Genomic DNA, 18,627 nt, shown 5'->3' with positions numbered 1-18,627 from the left:
AAAAGCTTCTAGCCCTAGCAGAGGCAGGGGCGGTCTGGGGGTAGGATCCCCTCTACAGTAGGAGGAGGCAACACTTTTTAATGGCCCTGCCTCCTAATGATAAGAAGGGCATCTCCCAAAGGGTCAGGAATGCCCCACTTCCTCTACCAAAGTAGAGGCTTTTCTCCCTTTCTCACAACTCTAGGATGGGGGTTGGCAATCTATGGCCCACAGGCTGGATCTAGCCTGCCACCAAGGTCATCTGTCCTGCACAAGATCAATTTGGGAGGTGAAGCCTCTCACCCAATTTGCCATGTGCCAGACAGGGTGTGGCAAAAGTGCCTGCCCAGGCTCATGGAATGCCTGTGCTGCTTTCAACTTTCCATGTAGGTAGCACTGGGCACCCCACTAGTGAGGGACTCTCCCTCACTAGAGATATTCAGGTAGAGGCTCTACAAGCACTTGTTGGAGATGCTCTAAGAGGATTTCCTGCTAAGACGGGGTTGGACTAGATGACCTATTTGGTCCCTTCCAATTCTGTGACAAAACTGTGAATGGGGACGGAATCTTTCATTAGAAAAACATGATTAATTGGTTCAGAGTGCAGCCCGGCTAACATGCATGAACACTTTTTAAAAAATGGCCATCTATGAAACATGTTCTGTTTTTGCACATGCCATGAGAGAGGTGGGGAGAAAAAGAGACAAGGAGATGGAGGTGCAGAGGGAAGATTAAAAAAGGAAGGGTAAGGAGAACCTACCTTTCTTAATTATCTTTCCTTCACTGGCAGCAGTCTGGAACATACCTGCTTTAGGCCTTTCATATGCACTTGGACCTGTCAGGGAAAAAGTTATTAAGTTCAATGCTTCTTTGAAAACCACTAAGTGAGTTTTGTGTATATAACATTCTGTGGTCTTAAAAAAAGATTTTTTATTTCATTTGACAAACCATAAAAAGACATATCAACCCTGTCCTTTCTTTCCAACATTCTGTCACACTCTAGTCCAGTGTTTCTTAAACTGCGGGTCGGGACCTACTAGGTGGGTCGCAAGCCAATTTCATGTGGGTCCCCATTCATTTCAATAGTTTATTTTTAATACATTAGACTTGATGCTACCATGGTATGTGACTACATTTAGGGAAATGTTACAGAACTGTACTTTGAACAAGCTACCATGTATATTCTTTTAACCAGTGCTTTTTTTGTGGAAAAAAAGGTGCAGGAACTCACAACTTGTTAATCTTTTATTTATTTATTTATTTAGCACTCTGAACCATAGTCTTCCGAGACTGAAGGTTGCCAACATACATTCATTCATTTATTTATTTATTTTTAAGCCATTTTTTATTGGAGAAATAAAATATTTTTTATGTGCTTCCCCCCTAAAGATGAACTTACTTCTGAGTAGACATGCATAGGATTGGGCTGTCAATCTCCACATCCCCTTCCCCCTAGCTATTTTTAGGAAAAATACTGTACAGGTGCACTTGTAGTGTGTAGTATGTAGTGTGGCACTACTTCAAGGAGAGGAAGCAGTGAATGGATTCCGAAAAATGGCTTACATGAGTTCCATGTAGTAAAATTACTCTAAGTAACTGTGGGAGTAAGAACAAAAAAGAAATTCTTACATGAGAGGGGTCCTTAGGTGCACATAGAAACAGCTACTTTTGCAAACAAGTGATTAAATATGGTTTAATTCAGGTATCAGAATACTCTGTATCTTTGGGAAGGCGATTGGCATGCAATTGTATGTTCTCTGCTGCCCTGAGCAGCCGCTTTGCATTGCTGGAGAGGAGCTGCAAACGCTGGCTGGCGGAGGGCATGCTTGTGGGGGAAGGACGAGGAAGATCTCTGGCAAGGCTGGACAGCATGTTGTACACACGTAGAATCCCTTTTCACCTGCCCTTAGCATGTGAAAATGGGTGCAGATGTATATCTCTGCCAGGATTGAGCCCAATCCTAGGTATGTCTACTCTGAAGTAAGTCTCGTTCTAGTCAATGGAGCTTACTCCCAGGAAAGTGCCTAGGATTGCAGCCTAAGAGCTCAATCCTATGCATATCTACTCAGAAGTCCACTTTAGTGAATGGGGCTTACTGTGGATAGGATGGCAGCCTTAGAGTCCAATCCTGTGCCTGTCTACTCTGCCTCTGTTTTGCTCCCCCCTCCTGGAATGCCTCCGAAGGGGAGGGGCCCCTGCAAAAAGGTGCCGGAACTCCGTCCCCCCGCGTTCCATTAGAAAAAAGCCCTGCTTTTAACAATGATAGTAAATGGGACTTCCTCCTAGGTAAGTGTGGGTAGGATTGCAGCCTAGGATTACTAAAAATGGTCCTGCTTGATGATGTCACTTCTGGTCATGACATCACTTCCGGTGGGTCCTGACAGATTCGCATTCTAAAAAGTGGGTCCCAGTGCTAAATGTGTGAAAACCACTGCATGAGATCAACAAGAGCAAAAGTGGGGCTGTGCAAAGAGAAGCAAGTTTGATACCTTATTGCTGGAACCTGGGCAGGGAGTTTTAGGCCCCATCCCAATCATGAGCCCAAGTGCATACTTTCATTTTCTCCCACAAAAGTGAATGGCTGCTATTTATTCCCAAGGGGAAAAAAGCAACCACTTGGGGACAGTGTTGCAGTGAAAGTAAAAACTACGTTTCTCTCATAGATACTGCCTGATCTCACTAAAAGGAATGCCAGAGAGTGTTCAATGCACAAATCTCTCTTTATAAACCCTCCGTCACTCATAATGATGAGCATTTTTCTAGCAGATAAACAGCAAGAACAGGAAGAGTCAAGAATTCTTAATTGTTCTCACTTCAGAATTACGAGATAGGTGAAAAGTATCCTTACCACAGTCTTGCATGAGCTTTTGTAAAGTCATTGTTTGTCTCTTTTTTGCCTTGTGACCATAAGGATCTAAAACAGGCAAGGAGAAAATAACATTACAGTTTGCTGTCAAGGATTTCTTACAGACACATGCACCCATGCACACAGAGCTGACACGCCTCTGATAATTATTTTCAAAGCTGGAGAAACCCTGTAATGACAGGTCTGTCCATCAGACTTGATGGCCCCATTCATCTTATCCCCAATGTGGTGGCTGCTTCTGGGGAGAGGCATATGCATGTAAAATTCAATGCACACACTCAGATTGCAAGGTCAATTCCTGGTTCAGAATTGGCTCTGCTGCAGCTAAGGACCCCCTATTGAAAAGTATTTTAGAAGTCTCTTTCTGTTCTCCAGGACTTGCCTTACTTAGCAACAAAGTCCAATCTCAAGGGCTTTGCCTGGATTTGCTGGGTACAATGCCATGGGCAATTGCATTTAACACTTTATGTACCCAGCTAAGGGACATTGAAAAACAAGAGCTTTCAGCTGAGGCAAAAAAAACCTTGCTCCCCGCTTTACTTTGAACTATCTTGGGCAACTGATTTTGGCAGCAACTATTTAAATTTTCTAACAAAGCTGCAGGAACGCAGAGTGTTTTCCCTAGCCAGATTCAACACTTTCCCCTCAAATGAGATGAAAGCCAGGTTCAATGCTTAACAATCTAAAGCATGTCGTTGTGGTTCAGGTTCTATTGAGACACTGGTTGCAATCCTAACCACACTTTCCTGAGAGTAAGCCCCACTGAACAAAATAGGACTTACTTCTGAGTAGACCTGGTTAGGATTGTGCCCTCTCTCATATTTTATTAAATTGATTATTATTCTGATTTACGGAGCCATTATTTACATCCTTTTTAAAAGTCTTTTAACAGATCTGAAATTACTAACTGGCAGGAATGAGATTTTAACAACCAACATGGCAAAGTACTTTTACTGTATATATACAAGAATTGTCTCAAGAAGTTGAGTCTAATGTACACGGATATTTTTCTGTAACACCCTGGTTTTATTGTTAATGCCAAAAAAGGTTTTTGATTTGATCTGAAGGTCAATTCCTGGATGTTTTATGGGATATTGGTCATGTCATCCGGGTCTATACATGGTAGACTTCACATGCATAAGTCTTTTCAAAAGTTACAGCTCTATGTGGATGTTCACTAGTGTCGGAAGTGAGTTGAGAGGGAAGGTACACTCTTGCTCCCCATCACACACAAGGGTGTGATATGGGAAAGTATGTGGTCCAACCTGGCCCACATTTACAATATTGTTTTGTAGCTAAGAGCCTTACAAGTTTGTTTTATAATAGACAACTTCTTCTTCTGTCAGTACAAAGATTTCCTCTCTTAAAGGAGAAGTTGCAGTCTATAATTTTTAACATGAGAAGGTACTTTCAGAGTAGATCTTTGTATGCAGATGCAAGCTTATTTCATATTAGGCAACTTCTGCTGTTATAAAAACTTGCTCGAAAGGAGAAGTTGTAGATAAGGGGTTGGATGGAGAAAACCACGTGTTGTTCAGCTCACAAAATGGTGCTTTTGTGCCCCCTTCTCCACACTGCAGCCCCAGAGGTTACTTTCAAGCCAATCCTGAGGCTTAAAGGACCCTCAGAAACACACTTCTCATAATCCAAGTGACCAATCCAGTTCCCATATACAATTCCACAGAACTTCATTCAACACAAGTTAATCCTCTGTTGGAAGGCATGTATGACTGAATACATCCTCCAATAGGTGTCCCACCTTTTTCCTCTGGCAGGTATCTGAAATCCATAGGGTCACTGACTTCTTGGTCCGAGGGTCTCCGCAGTTGCATCTTCACAGTTATAGGCTCACTGATGTCTTTGTAAAAGGGTGGGGTCCGAAAGACAATGGCAACTTGGCGGTGCACATCAGCTTGTGAGAAAATTCCCTTGGCTTCCCATTCATTCATGGCAAATCTGACTTCTATATCATCTGAAAGACACAGTGCAGGAACTTTGTTGCATAAAAAAAGGAAGTAGACAGCTGGTAACTGAGCATGAAATCCTGAAATAGGCCCTATTCTACTTTCCATTCTTACATATTTCACCACAATCTTCTTAGGTTAACTAAGGACATAGGAAAGTTACTTGCTCATGGAACCCAGGAAACTTGGGGATGGAGCAGGGATTAAAAGGGGTCACCATGTCTAAACCCAACTCTCCACCTGCTGCACCCCGTTATCTGTTTAGAATTGTTAGAGGAGTGCCAGTTACATGAGATCATAAGGAAGTTAGCCCTGCTGGATCAGACCAAGGTGGGGGGTTTCCATCTAGTCCACCATCATGTTCCCACAACGCCCACGCAAATGCTTCCAAGAAGCCCACAAGCAGAACATGAAGGCAAAAGCTGCCTCCAGCATTTGCTCCCCTGCAACTGCTCTTCAGTGGTATGCTGCTCCAGGCCATGGAGGTTCCATAGAATCAGCAGGACTAATAGAATCATCAGGATTAGTCATCAGGACTCACTGACAGACCTCTCCTCTTCCACAAATTTGCCAAACCCTTTTAAAGCCATCTTAAACCAGTGGCCTTGACCATGACTTGTGGCAGTGAATTCCATAAATTAACTCTGCATGGTATGAAGGACTTTCTGTTCTCCTTCCTGAATCCATCAATGTCATTGAGCGCTCCACGTTCTACTGTTAGGAGAGGGAGTAAAACCACCTCTCTATCCATTTTCTCCACACCATGAGTAATACTACAACCTTCTAAGGCTGTCTTACACTTGGAGAGGTGCACTGGGTCAGCTGCTCCTGGACGCCCAGAATTCTATGTATTCAGACATATCTGATCATTTGGACATTACCATGATGCACCAGTGACTCCATTTTTCACTTCTTTAACACATAGGTAGGCAACACTGGAAGCAGCCCTGATCTCAGGACATCAAAGGCTTTGCCCAAACCAAGGTCATGGCTGTGGTTTGCCAAAAACTTGGCAGAGAGACCCTGCTGAGGAAAAGTCAGTTGTTTTTTATGTATACTAAATGCTATTTGAGCGACAGTGATAAACCTCCTCAAGTTACCCAAACATGCATGTAAGGAAAGGCATGCCAGCTTCAGCTCTTGCTGTGCTCCCATCTGAGCATCTGACAGAAGGCTGCAGGTCAGATATTGATTAGGAGATCTCATTGAGGAGGATATCCTGGTGCATAGATGGTATCCCTTCCAACAATTTAGTAGCATCTGGATCCTTGCCTGCTTGGCTCTCTGTGGGTCAATTCATGGAGCTTTGACTCTTGCTTGGATGAATGACTGCAGATTTGCCCTTTTCCACAGACACAAGAGGAAGTCTGAAGGAAGTCAATTACCTTTCTGAACTTTGTCACACAGGAGGAAAATTTCATCTCCCCCTTTCACACTTCCGCAATTCTTGTTCACCCGGCAGATTCTCAGTTCTGCTGAATTGGGAGCCCCTAGACAGAAACAGGAAACAATGATCAGGGGGAAGAAATGGAGAGCAGAGGGGGGTGGGTTTCATTACGGTAACTCATACATAAAAATAGGGGGGGAAGAGGAAGCTGTGCGAGCAAGTGGGTTATTTGGAGGACAGGTGAAGCAGAAATAGAAAATACTGCAACACGAGCAGCTATGAGAGTAAATTTCTGCCACAAATGTTTTGAAAGATGTTTAGAAAATTTATCTTGGAGGCCCTGAATGCGCCTATCTTTTCTTCCCTCTGGGTCTGTTGCTTTAAGTCATTTTCTCTCAGTGCAACAGATGTCTATTATTGAAACTAGGCTGGGAAGACTTATTAAAGCAGTTGAGGCCTTGGAGAGCCCAATCCTATCCAAATTTCCTGTGCTAGTGCAGGTGTGACAGTGGGGCACGCACTGCATCCTGTGGTGGGCAGGCAGTCACAGAGGCCTCCTCAAGGTATGGGAACATTTGTTCCCTTACCTTGGGGCTGCATTGCAGTTGTGCCGGTGCTGAAAAGTCAGATAGGATTGGGCCCTGAGACAGATATGGCAAAGGAGAGGATCAGGTCTCCCTTCCTTCACCCACAAGCTTCTTTTCTTGTAAAGGGCAGGCCCCCATCCCTCTATATATATGTTAATGGGGCAGACAGCTATGTGGACAGCTTTCCAGCTATGGCCAAGTTTGTCCCAACACTGCATTGTTTCAGAAGTCACTGCAGAAATCCAAAGTGCAGTGAGCAAAGTAGTGCCTTCTGCAGCAGGTCACATTGATGGGTTGGGGGAGTCAGGCAATGATTTCTGGCATGGAGGAGTGTCACAAGTATGCAAGGACAACCCCATTTTCAAATGTGAAAAGATGTGGACTTTATATCCAGAATGTTCCAAAAAACAAAATGAAGGAAGGCAGGGCACAGAAGGAGGCCTTGGTTATGGGAACTTCTTTTCAGTCTAGTTTCTGGGAATTCACTAGGATTCCTACACACTTGCAAGTTTATTTCAACAGCCATAAGGAGTAGTAAAATGCTTTTAAAACATGGAAGTTGAGATTCCCAGGCTATTTAAATCAACTGAGGGAAGGGCTGAGTGAGAATGAGAGAAATTCCTTTTACTGTTGCAGGAAGAGCATTGGGTGCACACAGCATTGTCTGTGTGAATGAGTGCATTTGTGAATCAGTTCTAGCCCAGTGAGCCCTTGGGTCAGGAATCAAGCAGGGAGCCTACAACCGCTCTCATTCCAAAATGTTGCCTTTATATTATTCTCTTCTTCACTATAGGTTAGGTTTGAAGAGTCTGTACTTAAGTCAAAACGTATGTAGTTGAAACATCTGGTTCTTGCCAGCCCAGCACTATCGCATCTATGCGAAAGTGCCAATGCAGCCGTCCATAACTCAGGGACCCAGTGTAATAACCAAGCAATTTGCACATACTTACGGTTGTCATAAATAGGGTTGGAGATGACTGGGCGAAGAGCAAGGGTGTAATTTCCATGTTCACTGGGGATGAAGGCTTGGAAGCACAGTCTCACAACATTGAGGTTATACTCTTCAATGGCCAGCAGCTGCTCTTCAGAGACTGTGAAGATAATTGGAAGAGTGAGGATGGTGGCTTGTGTCTAAAGAGAGAGGTCCTGGGCTTCAGGACTGACTAAAAGCAAGTCCCTTTTGATCTGGAAGCTCTGCTTCCTAAGTCCCAATAGTCTAGGGCTGTGCTGCTCTAACCCAATGGTGAAGGGAGGGAGAAGGAGAGGGACAGACAGAGCTCAATGGCCAGCACAGCTGGCATGGTATAGAGCAAGAGTCTCCAAACTCTGGCCCATAGTGCACCAGCATAACAATCTCAGGTGTGGTGGCGGCAAAGTCTTACAGTTTTGCGCTGCAGCCCCTGTCTTCGCAGCCAATCTTTGAAGAGTTGTGTAGGGCAGCCACATCTGCCACACATTGCCCCAGATGTTTCTGTGCCCCAATTTCTGGGGGGAAGTGACTGGCCGGTGTGACTCTGCCAAGATTGGCTATGGCATGGAAGGGTAAGTCTTTGCCACTGCTGTCCCCAAGATCATTATGCTGGTGCACCGGATCCAGCCCACAAGTCAGAATTTAGATGACCCTGGCATAGTAGTTAGAGGTTTGGACTAGGACTGAGAGTGGGGAAGAAGGTAAGGTTCAAATCTCTCCACAGCCATGACTCTAGGCCAGTCACTATCTCTCAGCTTAATCTAACTTGAAAGGAGGTTCGAGCAGTGTTTCTCAAACTGTGGGTCGGGACCCACTAGATGGGTTGCGAGCCAATTTCAGATGGGTCCCCATTCATTTCAATATTTTATTTTTAATATATTAGACTTGTTGCTACCATGGGATGTGACTACATTTGGGGAAATGTTACAGATCTGTACTTTTAACAGGCTGCTATGTATATGCTTTTAACAGACTGCTATGTATATGCTTTTAACAATGATAGTAAATGGGACTTATTCCTGGGTAAGTGTGGGTAGAACTGCAGCCTAAGATTGCTAAAAATGTTCCTGCTTAAAGACCCACTTAAAGACCCACTGCTCCTAATGGAATAAGGTTGTGCCTCGACCGCCGCAGGGGTTTGATTCTGGGACTCCCTGCTGATACCATGTATTAAATAAAAGCAGTTTAAAAAAATTAAAAAGTGCATCCCTTTACAATTGTGGTTTAAAACAGCTTTCCTTACTGTTGTAGAGAGGCAACCAGCAATTAGAACCCCTGCTTTTGCCTGGCTCAGCTGAAGAATGGAATGATCACTTGCATTACTCTCTATCTCTCTCTACAACAGTAAGAAAAGCAGTTTTTTAAACTAAAGGGATGCATTTTTCCCCTTCTCCAGAGATCAGCACATTCCTTCGCATTTGCAGTGGCCATTCATGTTGTGTCAAATCCGTGTATAAAAAATCTGTGTATAACAAAGTTGGACCTGTATAAAAAACTCTGTAGTTGGGAAGGAGGTGAGCTGCTCTTTACCAATGGATGACTGGTGGTGTTATGGCAGGTAGAAGAGCTACCCTTTACTTACGCTCAAAAGTTGGAAAGATCCAGGTGAGCGTTAGGAAAAAGTAAGCTTAGGAGCTTAGCTTTATTGTTTTAGATTTGTGTGTGTAATGTACTTATTCTTTGAAATAACTTGAATGCCTTTGTAAGGAACATGTAACCTTAATTCTATTCTTTAAATAAATCATTTTATTCTTTGTAGGCTTGTATTCTTACAGGCTTGTAACTGTGTGAGTACAAAGAAACTGGATTCATCTAAGCCTGGCTTAGCTCAATTCAGGACCAAATCCCATCCAACTTTCCAGCCCTGGTGTAGCCATGCCAATGGGGTGTGTGCTGCACCCTCTGGTGGGAGGGTAGTTACGGAGGCCTCCACAAGGTAAGGGAATATTTGTAACCTTGCCTTGGGGCTGCATTGCAGCTGCACTGGCTCTGCAAAGTTGGATAGGATTGGGCCCTCAGTCTGCTACTGGAATGAACCAGCATCTTGAGGCTTGAGTCCCTGGAGTTTGGAGAGCTCAGTGACTGCAAGTGCTGAAGAGCTAGCCTGTAGGACTTCAGCTTCCCCTTGGCTGAAGGACTGACTGTAAGAAGGGGTGGTGGTACCAACTGGAGGGCATTTTGTAAGCCCACCTGTTCGGTGTGTTTGGTCAGTCAGGTGAATGTGCACAAGAACAAGAATGTGAACTGGCATGTTTTGTCAGTGAACCAGGAGCGCGTAAGATTGGCCAGACAGACCCTAGACTGTGACACCAACCCAATCCCCATGATTGCTCACAGATCCCCAATTTGTCGGTGACCACCTACAGAACTAAACTGGTTGGTTGGTTGGCAACCTTCAGTCTCAAAGACTATGGTCTAAGCCTACAGCACCCCAGGTGGTCTCCCATCTAAGTACTAACCAGGCCTGACCCTGCTTAGCTTCCGAGATCAGATGAGATCAGGCATGTGCAGGGTAACAGTACACCAGAACTAAACTACCCCTATGATATAAAACAACTTTGTCAACCTCTCATTGAATTGCTATTTTATTACTGGTGATAGCAAGGTTGAAAGCTAAATGCAACACTGCCCACATTGTGCTGATGTGATCTAAATGTTACACAGCAAAGAAAAAAATCACTTCCAACACAATGAGTGGGATGTAACACACTCTCCCACTTAGTTTTTTTATAAATCTTTGAGGTTGTAATCACTGTGTGGTACTGTAAAGTAATAAACCCAACAATACAGAGAAATCTACAGGTTTTCCACCACAATTCAATGCACTCGCCTATCTGCAGATCTCAGTTCTAATAACTTCATATCGCATCTATGTTCACGTTGACCTAGAGTTCTGTGTCCAAGGCTGTATCTGTTTTTTCATGAAGAAAAGGCTCTGCTTATTTCAGAAATAAATATTTGCATAATTCCAGGAACATTACTCCCCAAATGGAAAAGTTTCAAGGAAGGAAACCTACACAAATTATAAAGCAGCGTGTTTCAGAGTGTGTTCCTGGGAATTCTTCTGTTTCCCTGAAGTTTATCAAGCGTTCCTTGGTAAGATGATTCGTAACAGTGGACTAGCTTCCTCAAAAGACAACTTGCCTACTGCTACAGATCTGCCCTGCAGTGTAAAAGTATCGGGGAATTCGAGGTGTGTTCCTGAGCACCCTCTCAGCATGTGTGGAACAGCAGCAAGGTCCAGCCTGCCTGGCCAGCACCCTACGTGACCCAATGTATACCCTAGAAAAGTACTTCCTAATCATTTTAGCACCATAACCTACTTCATCTGTTGAACAGAGTTCCAGAATGTCTTGCTGCACCACAGCTGGTGTTGGCCTACAACTTTTTTCTAGAATATGCAATCCCCTGCAACATGCACTTCAGCTGTCTCTATTCACCATGGTTGGCACTTCCAAAATACAACAGGCAAACTATGGTTTACTGCTGTTTGACCGTTTTCATTTTCCATGGGCTCAGCAGTGCATTCCATAAGCTCCTAATTTCACTCACATCTCCAGTGTGCAGCAGACTCTCGAGGCAGAGCAACACCTATAATTGTGGTTTGTCAATGCTCTATGAATTAAGACACAACAAACCACAGTCAGCATGAGCTATGGTTCACAAACCTGTTGCAGATCATAGCTTTATGCCTGGTTTTGGCAGCCCCTCACAAACCATGGTTTGCAACTGGATGTAAGCAGCTATGAAAACAAACCATGGTTTGATGTGATGTCTGCATATAGCCACAGTAGGCAAATTAAGGTTGTCCAGTAAATCTTCAACCCAATGAGTGAGTAACTTCAGAGCTTCCTTAAAACCGTACGACAAGCGAGTACATGTATAGAACAAGCAGAGTTAAATGTTTGGAAATATAAGATCATGAGGGAGTGGCCCTCAAGAAGTGCCCCTTGGGGCTACAAATGTATCCCTAACTTTGGGACAAACTACATGTTGTGTTAAACATGTGCTTAATGCTAACACATTTGGTTTATTTTACCTAAAGAGCCCCACAGATTGGGATCTCACAGATTGGGATCACAGCATAGAGGAGGGGTTTTTATCAGTTTGCTCCCCCCCCACACACACACACATACACCATTATCCTGATCAGGATTGGATCATAAGAACATAAGAACAGCCCCACTGGATCAGGCCATAGGCCCATCTAGTCCAGCTTCCTGTATCTCACAGCAGCCCACCAAATGCCCCAGGGAGCACACCAGATAACAAGAGACCTCATCCTGGTGCCCTCCCTTGCATCTGGCATTCTGACATAACCCATTTCTAAATCCTCCCTGCACCTTCTGTTTAGCCTGAAAAACCTCCCATTGACACCAATGCAAGTTTTTTTTCCAGGGTAAAATAGTAGCTGGAGGGGAGTTGATGTAGATCAGGTCTGGGGCAGGGACAGAGAGTTAAAACTCTCCCTCCTCCTCACCCCACAGTCCCAATCTGTGGAGTCTCAATCCAGGTGCTGTTTAGTTGTGCTTGTTTTTTTAAAGCAAGTTTGTAAACACTAAGTATTTGCTGAACATAATGTGCAATTTGACCTCTTGCCTGTGACGTTTTCAGGGGTAAGCCATTGCACAGAATCTCTCAACAGATGTGGAACACAGTCCTTGAATGTGAAAAGTATGAACAAGGTAGTAAAATATTGTATTTTACTAATTGTATTTTACTAATGGAAGAATAAGGCCAAAAACTGGATTGCCACTTCTGAGTGCTGAAAATGAGCAAGCCTACACTCATCTCTTTCACTGAAGGAATTTTTCTCTTCACTGGTAGGTGATCATTGCTATCTGAAATTGAGTGAGAGTTCAGATTGGGAAAAGATGTGGAAAAACTGTAAAGTAGCTACAAGATCTCACTGTTCATTACTTTAAAACCCAACATTACCAAAAAATGAGAATACCCAACCATGAAGATAATCAGTCAAGAAGTCACATATTCATTGAAAAGAATGGCAGCTAAGCAAAAGCACAACAGCACTCTTGCACAGCCCCCATTTGTTTTAATGGAGCTTTTGAAAGAGAACTTGCTATGGATTGTGCCCAAGAGCCATCCTTGTAAATAGCCTTTTCTACCCCAATTCATTTCAATGCACAGGAGCACTTCTCAACGGATTATGCTTCAACTGAATAGCAATGCCCCAATGTAGCTAACCATTGCAGGCATGGTGCCTCTGGGCCATGGTGCCTCTGGACACATGCAGAGCTTTCCTGCAGTGAGGCTTTCCACATTAGCTTGAAAGGAAAGAGGCATCTTTGCAGCAGGGTCAAATCTGTAACCGTTGTTTGTCATATCCTTTAGAAAAAAAAAAAATCACATCTACAGCTTACAAGAGGAAGCACACAACTCTTGGGCTATTTTTAAATTCCACTTCCTATTACATAAAGAAGAGCGTAGTAAACACTCACTCTTTCCTTTACTGACATAACGATTCCTACAGCCCTTTTTTCTAAGTACATCATAGACATTACTTCAGTCATCCCTACAACAACCCTAGAAGTTAGGTCAGTAATTATCCCTATTTTACAGGTGTTGACGTCTTACTTCAGGTCACCCAGCGAGTGAGAAGCCCAAAGGAAGAGGACAGTGCCACACACTAACCAATATGCTTCAACAGCTCCTTGGGGGAAGGGGGGAATAGTTACAAGTTCTTCCACTTCAGAAGTTCCTTGTTCTAGTGCGCAAGATGGTTATCCAAAGATGAAAATACTATATCAAGTATTTCGGGGTTCTTAGCTCACATACTCCTTAACTGCTATGCTCCATTGGTACCATCATCATAATTATTAGAAAATGCTATTCTGTGGCTCGACACCGGTAAAACCAACCAGTAGTTTGGCTGCTGCATTCTGGACCAACATAATCTCAGAAATTTCTTCTTGGGTAGTTCCACATTCAGTGCATTATCAAACACAGCTGAGAGCATACCAAGACATGCACAACAATGGCAAGGTCCCTTTCTTCCAGTAAGGCACACAGTGGATGCCTCAGTCAAAGCTGAGAGACTGCATGCCAAGCCATAGACTCCACCTGGGCAACTAGAATCTTGGAAGGTTCCCAGGTTGTGAAGCTGTTCCTTTTGGAAGAGTGCATATTCACAATTTCTTTGGTCACAGGTCCACTCACTTTGAGCAACTGCATCTTGTCGGGATTGGCGTTTAGTTTAGTCACCAGTCACCCCATCTAGCCCATTATGGTTTTCCAACAAAAGCTAGATTGCTACATTCCGGTGGAAATGAGAAACAGCTGAGTGTCATCATCAGCCTACTGGTGCAAAACTCAGAATGAACTCCCCCAAAGGATTCATGTAGATGTTAAAAAGCACAGAGGACAGAACAGATCTCTGTGGTACTCAACTGGATTGTTCCGGATGAAGAAATAAATAGCTTCCCAGAACCTCCTGCTGTAATCCACCAAATGAGGACGAAGTGGAATTTCTATGACTAACAACCCAATCCCACCTGGGCTGATGGGTTGGATGCAGGGCCGCCAACACAGCATCTACCGTATCCAGCACACCAGTCAGGGTAGGTAAGAAATGAAAAATTTTACTTACATTCCCAGATGCTGCATAGTCCCCAGTGGGCCTCTTCAGATCTATGCCAGCTGTTTTGCTGGCATAGCTCTGAGGAGTCTGCCTGGGGCGTATCTGGGCTGTGATAGAGGTTTGTCTATGGTGGATGCCACTGCCCCACCCCCCAATCTGCTCCTCATCTGGCAGAGCCCCACCAGTGGCTGGTCTGCACCAAGACTGTGCCAGGTGGCATTCTAGGTTGCACTGCCCCCTAGGTCTAGTTAGGAGCTGCTCAGCCACAGCCTACAAAAATATTTGGGCTAGGAAGAGAAGATTAAAAACCATACTGTAATTCCTTCAAACAAAGGTCTAACTGTGGCCTTTTTCAGGCATGACAAAACGAGATCCTCTCTTAAAGAAGCAATGAATAAACAGGCCTTCAATCTGACTTGAACTAGGTTTGAATAGTAACATTGACTCATCTCATTAGACCAACGCAAGGATAACTATAAAGAATATTATGAAACATTTTTCAAAGTAAATACAGTGTATAAATTACAAAGGTATAAATAATCCTACATGGCAAAGTCAGGACATGGGGACGGACTCAATAGAGGCTTATATTATGCATGGTAGGGAGAAAACGGAGGGAGAGATTTTTGTTCTTTGTTCTTACAAAGGGTCTTTGTAGACCCTTGTCATATGTGGGGAACCCCCGCTGATGCTGAAACTCGCAGATAACCAAATCCACATGTTTGGGCCCTCACCTAACCTCCAGAAACAACCAGAAGCACCTTCCAGTTGCATCCAAAGGTGTTCTGAGAGCCAGAGAGGTTGTACGTGGCCTCTCCAGGTCTCAGAAAGCCCCCCGGAAGTATCAGAAAGGCACTTCCAGTTTTCATTGGAGGTCACCCAATAAAATAGTTCAAAAGACAGGAAAAAGGAAGTCCTCTTTCCAACAATGCGCTCTTGCTCACTGGGCAAAGGGTACCTTCTATAGTGGCTTGAAACCTTACTTTTTAGCAGGGAGATAGTAAGTGATCCTATTTATTACGGCAAACTTTTGGGTTGCTGAGCTCTTGCAAGCACCTGCATGAAACTTGGTTTGGGAGACAAAGCGTCCTGCCCAATTTGCTGCATCCCGGAGAAGGAGTGTCGAAGCCACCAGCCCCCCCCCCCCCGGCTCATGGAGTCCCTGTACTGCGGGATTCTGCAAGCCTGGGCAGGCAGCTTTGCTATTCCCTGCCTGGTGCATGATGAATTGGGTGGGAGGCGTTGCTTCCTAAACTGAGCTCTGCGCAGGCTGGATGACTTTGGGTGGTGGGCTGGATCTGACCTGTAATGGAAGATCAGAAGATCACCAGGCGAATGATGTGGTGTTGATAGCGATTCCCATGTTTTGACAGCTGTTTGACAGCTCTGGGAAGGGCAAGGCTGGCTCCACAGCTGTAATCGATCAAGACCAATGGAGACTTTGATAGACACCTGTGCTTCATTTGACTTTGATGGGACTTTGCTAATGAGGTAGCTCACAGTTGAACTGCATCTTGGACTTAACAAGGGGCTACAAGGATAAAAGGCAGCCCCAGAAGAAACACACACACACAGGAGAGAACTGTCAGACCTCTGCTGGAGAAGACACAGAGAACGAACTGTGCTGCATTGGACTGCTATGGGGAAGACTGGACTCTGCTTTGGAGATTGGACTGTGGACGAACTAGAGGTTTCAGATCTCTACCCACTAAGGTAAGTGGAATTTTGGGGAGGGGAAAGCCTCTGGACAAGAGGAATTGCAGGGAATGTCTGTGTTCGTAGCAATAAATTTTGTTAATCGCTCAAACTGATAAGGAGTTCTGTAGTCATTCCTTTGCACACCACAGCTGCTGTTTCTGGAGAAAAGGAGGTGTTAATTAGCCAAAAAGTGGGCATTGGAAGGGAAATGGAATATTTTGGACGGGACAAGGCTGTAGGTTGCCGACCCCTGGTTTAGATGCTTTTTGGGGTCTGGGGGCTGCCTGCCTTCTCGTGGAAGTCCCTCCACTAATACAAGATCTCACTAATCCTTACTGAGGGTTAGCTTGTCAGTAAGATCCGTAGAATTGCTCTCATATCAGGGTTGAGGTTGGCCTGTGTCCATAACCATTGGGCTACACTGGTTCACCCTAGAAAACAGTCATCTCATTAGTCAAGGTATTCTGGGAGGGAAGTATTTCACAGCCCACTGCTGAAAAGGAAGAAGTATGAAAGAGTGTTTGGCTGAAACACAACTTCCTCTTGTGTTTTACTCAGTGTTTGTAAATGGCCACATCCACTACAGCACCAAAGAAACTAAAGTCAACAAACAGCGTGCTGCAATGGGAGGCCACACATTTCCTGTGGCTCTATACTCTAGAAAATGCCTCTGCTTTGGGAAGGTTCCCCCACCCCTCCCTTGGGCGTAGCCTTTCTGTGAACAACCAGCCAGCAGAAGAGAGTAAGCACGCAATCCTTAAGAGACTTGGAGCCCAATCCTGAGCTCTTAGCGCTGGCCCTGAGCGTCACAAATGTGCGGTAAGGCATACTCGCAACACTCAGTGCTGGGTCAGCGCTTGCACCAGGTCAGTGCCAGTCTCTGCTGAGCCTAGCACCAGTAGGAGGCCCACTGCACGCAGGAGAAGGGCTCCGGGCAGCAGAGAGATCAGCTGGGGAGGGGGAAAGGTCTTCCAGGGTGTGGGGAAGGCAGGGAGGAGAGAGGAAATGGGGGAACGTGGGTGCGATCGGCAGAGCTCTGCTTCGTCGTAACATGAACCCCATGTTGGACCTTCTGGCCCACCATGGGGGCTTTCTTCATCAGCAAAATAGCCAACACAGACTTGTGTAGCCCCATTCCCCCAAGTCCCCTTTCCCCCCAAGGAGATGCCAGCAGCGGGCTGGCATGTATAGGATGCAGCCACTGTTCTTATGGGTGCTAGGCGGCTCAGGATTGGGCAGATCCTATCCAGCGTTCCATCAATGATGCACTGCAATGCAGCCCCAAGATAAGGGAACAAACATTTGTTCTTACCTTGAGGAGGCCTCTGTGACTGCTCCTTCCACTGCAGGATGCAGTGCACACCTTGTTGGCATGGCTGCATCAATGCTGGAAAGTTGGATAGGATTGGGTCCCAATAAGAACAATAGTTTAGTTAAAGCACTTTACTTTTTTAAGTAGAGGAATTAGCCCTAGAGCTGCCAAAATGTCTACTGGCTCTGCTTCTATGCCTTTTAACACACTCATTTCCATACCTTGGAAGAATTGTTTTCTGAAGACCAAATTGCTCTAAAAGGCATAGTCGAGTTTTGTTTTGGAGTTAAATATTGTGCTCTGAGGTTATCAAACCAGAGACAACACACTAGGCTTAGTGATGTCAGACTTTGAAAATAATGGTCGGGTCCAAAATGAGCCATGGGCCTCATGATTTCTGACAAATCCAGATGACACCTTTAGCTCAGTCCCATGACCCAATGAACCCACAGATTACCCACCTGGAACCCATTCCACACTCACACATAGTTGTAGGTACCACCCATACAAATATTTTCAGCACTACCTACACCCACACGTGTCCTTCTCTCTACACCACACATGCCACAGACTAGTATATCATGTACACAAAGCACCACCTTTCACCCACTCACGCCACACTCCATGACTCATAAATTAAACACTCACCCACACTCATGTTCCTCCCTTGGACCCCAACTCCCACAACCTTTCCCCCCATATTTAATTATTAGCATTACAGAGAATTACATTTGCCAGTGTACAGCCCACAAAATTCAGGTAGAGTTGACAAAAAGCCTACCATAAATGCACACAACAGTGTCTGAAGAAGAATCTAACAATTATCTCAGAAAAGAAATGTGTAAATATGCAGGGATTATCAAATAGTAACAATCAAGGAATACCAGCTTTTAGAATACACAACCTATTTTTCTAAAGAGTTCTGTATTGCACCTGAAGCATTTTTCTCAGTCCCCTGAATATACAGAAAGGGAGCTCTAATTTGGACTTCTTTGCAATCCATACAGCATTCCCTTGTTATGACCATGCAGTGGAATCTTGCATGAATGTTCATACCAAAAATGTAAAAAGTAAGGACTCTGCACTTACTTGATCTCACAGGATCACACTTAGTGTGATCTCACAGGATGATGGTGAGCATGGAACCGCCATTCCTCATGTTCAACATACCCACAGCATAAAAAGATTGCTGGATCCTGGCAGTTTCAAATAAAACACACTTCAAGGTTCAGTATAAAAGCCTCCTTCACGGATGTTTTGTTCTGT

The 18,627-nt window shown here is 44.5% G+C and overlaps 1 protein-coding gene across 1 annotated transcript in view; it reads right to left on the bottom strand.

Moving 5' to 3' along the window:
* The window catches only part of REL (REL proto-oncogene, NF-kB subunit), a 57,308-nt gene that overhangs the window by 6,277 nt on the left and 32,404 nt on the right, over nt 1-18,627 (bottom strand). The window contains exons 5-9 of the mRNA XM_066611931.1: nt 7,734-7,874; nt 6,195-6,299; nt 4,605-4,817; nt 2,828-2,893; nt 740-814 (exon numbers count right to left, since the gene is read on the bottom strand). Of these exons, the coding sequence (XP_066468028.1) occupies nt 740-814; nt 2,828-2,893; nt 4,605-4,817; nt 6,195-6,299; nt 7,734-7,874 (600 nt within the window). The remainder of the gene's footprint in view (nt 1-739; nt 815-2,827; nt 2,894-4,604; nt 4,818-6,194; nt 6,300-7,733; nt 7,875-18,627) is intronic.

This window comes from Tiliqua scincoides, chromosome 1, assembly GCF_035046505.1.
Source record: "Tiliqua scincoides isolate rTilSci1 chromosome 1, rTilSci1.hap2, whole genome shotgun sequence".
NCBI classification, from domain to species: Eukaryota; Metazoa; Chordata; class Lepidosauria; order Squamata; family Scincidae; genus Tiliqua; species Tiliqua scincoides.
This window is presented reverse-complemented; position numbering and strand designations above follow the sequence as displayed.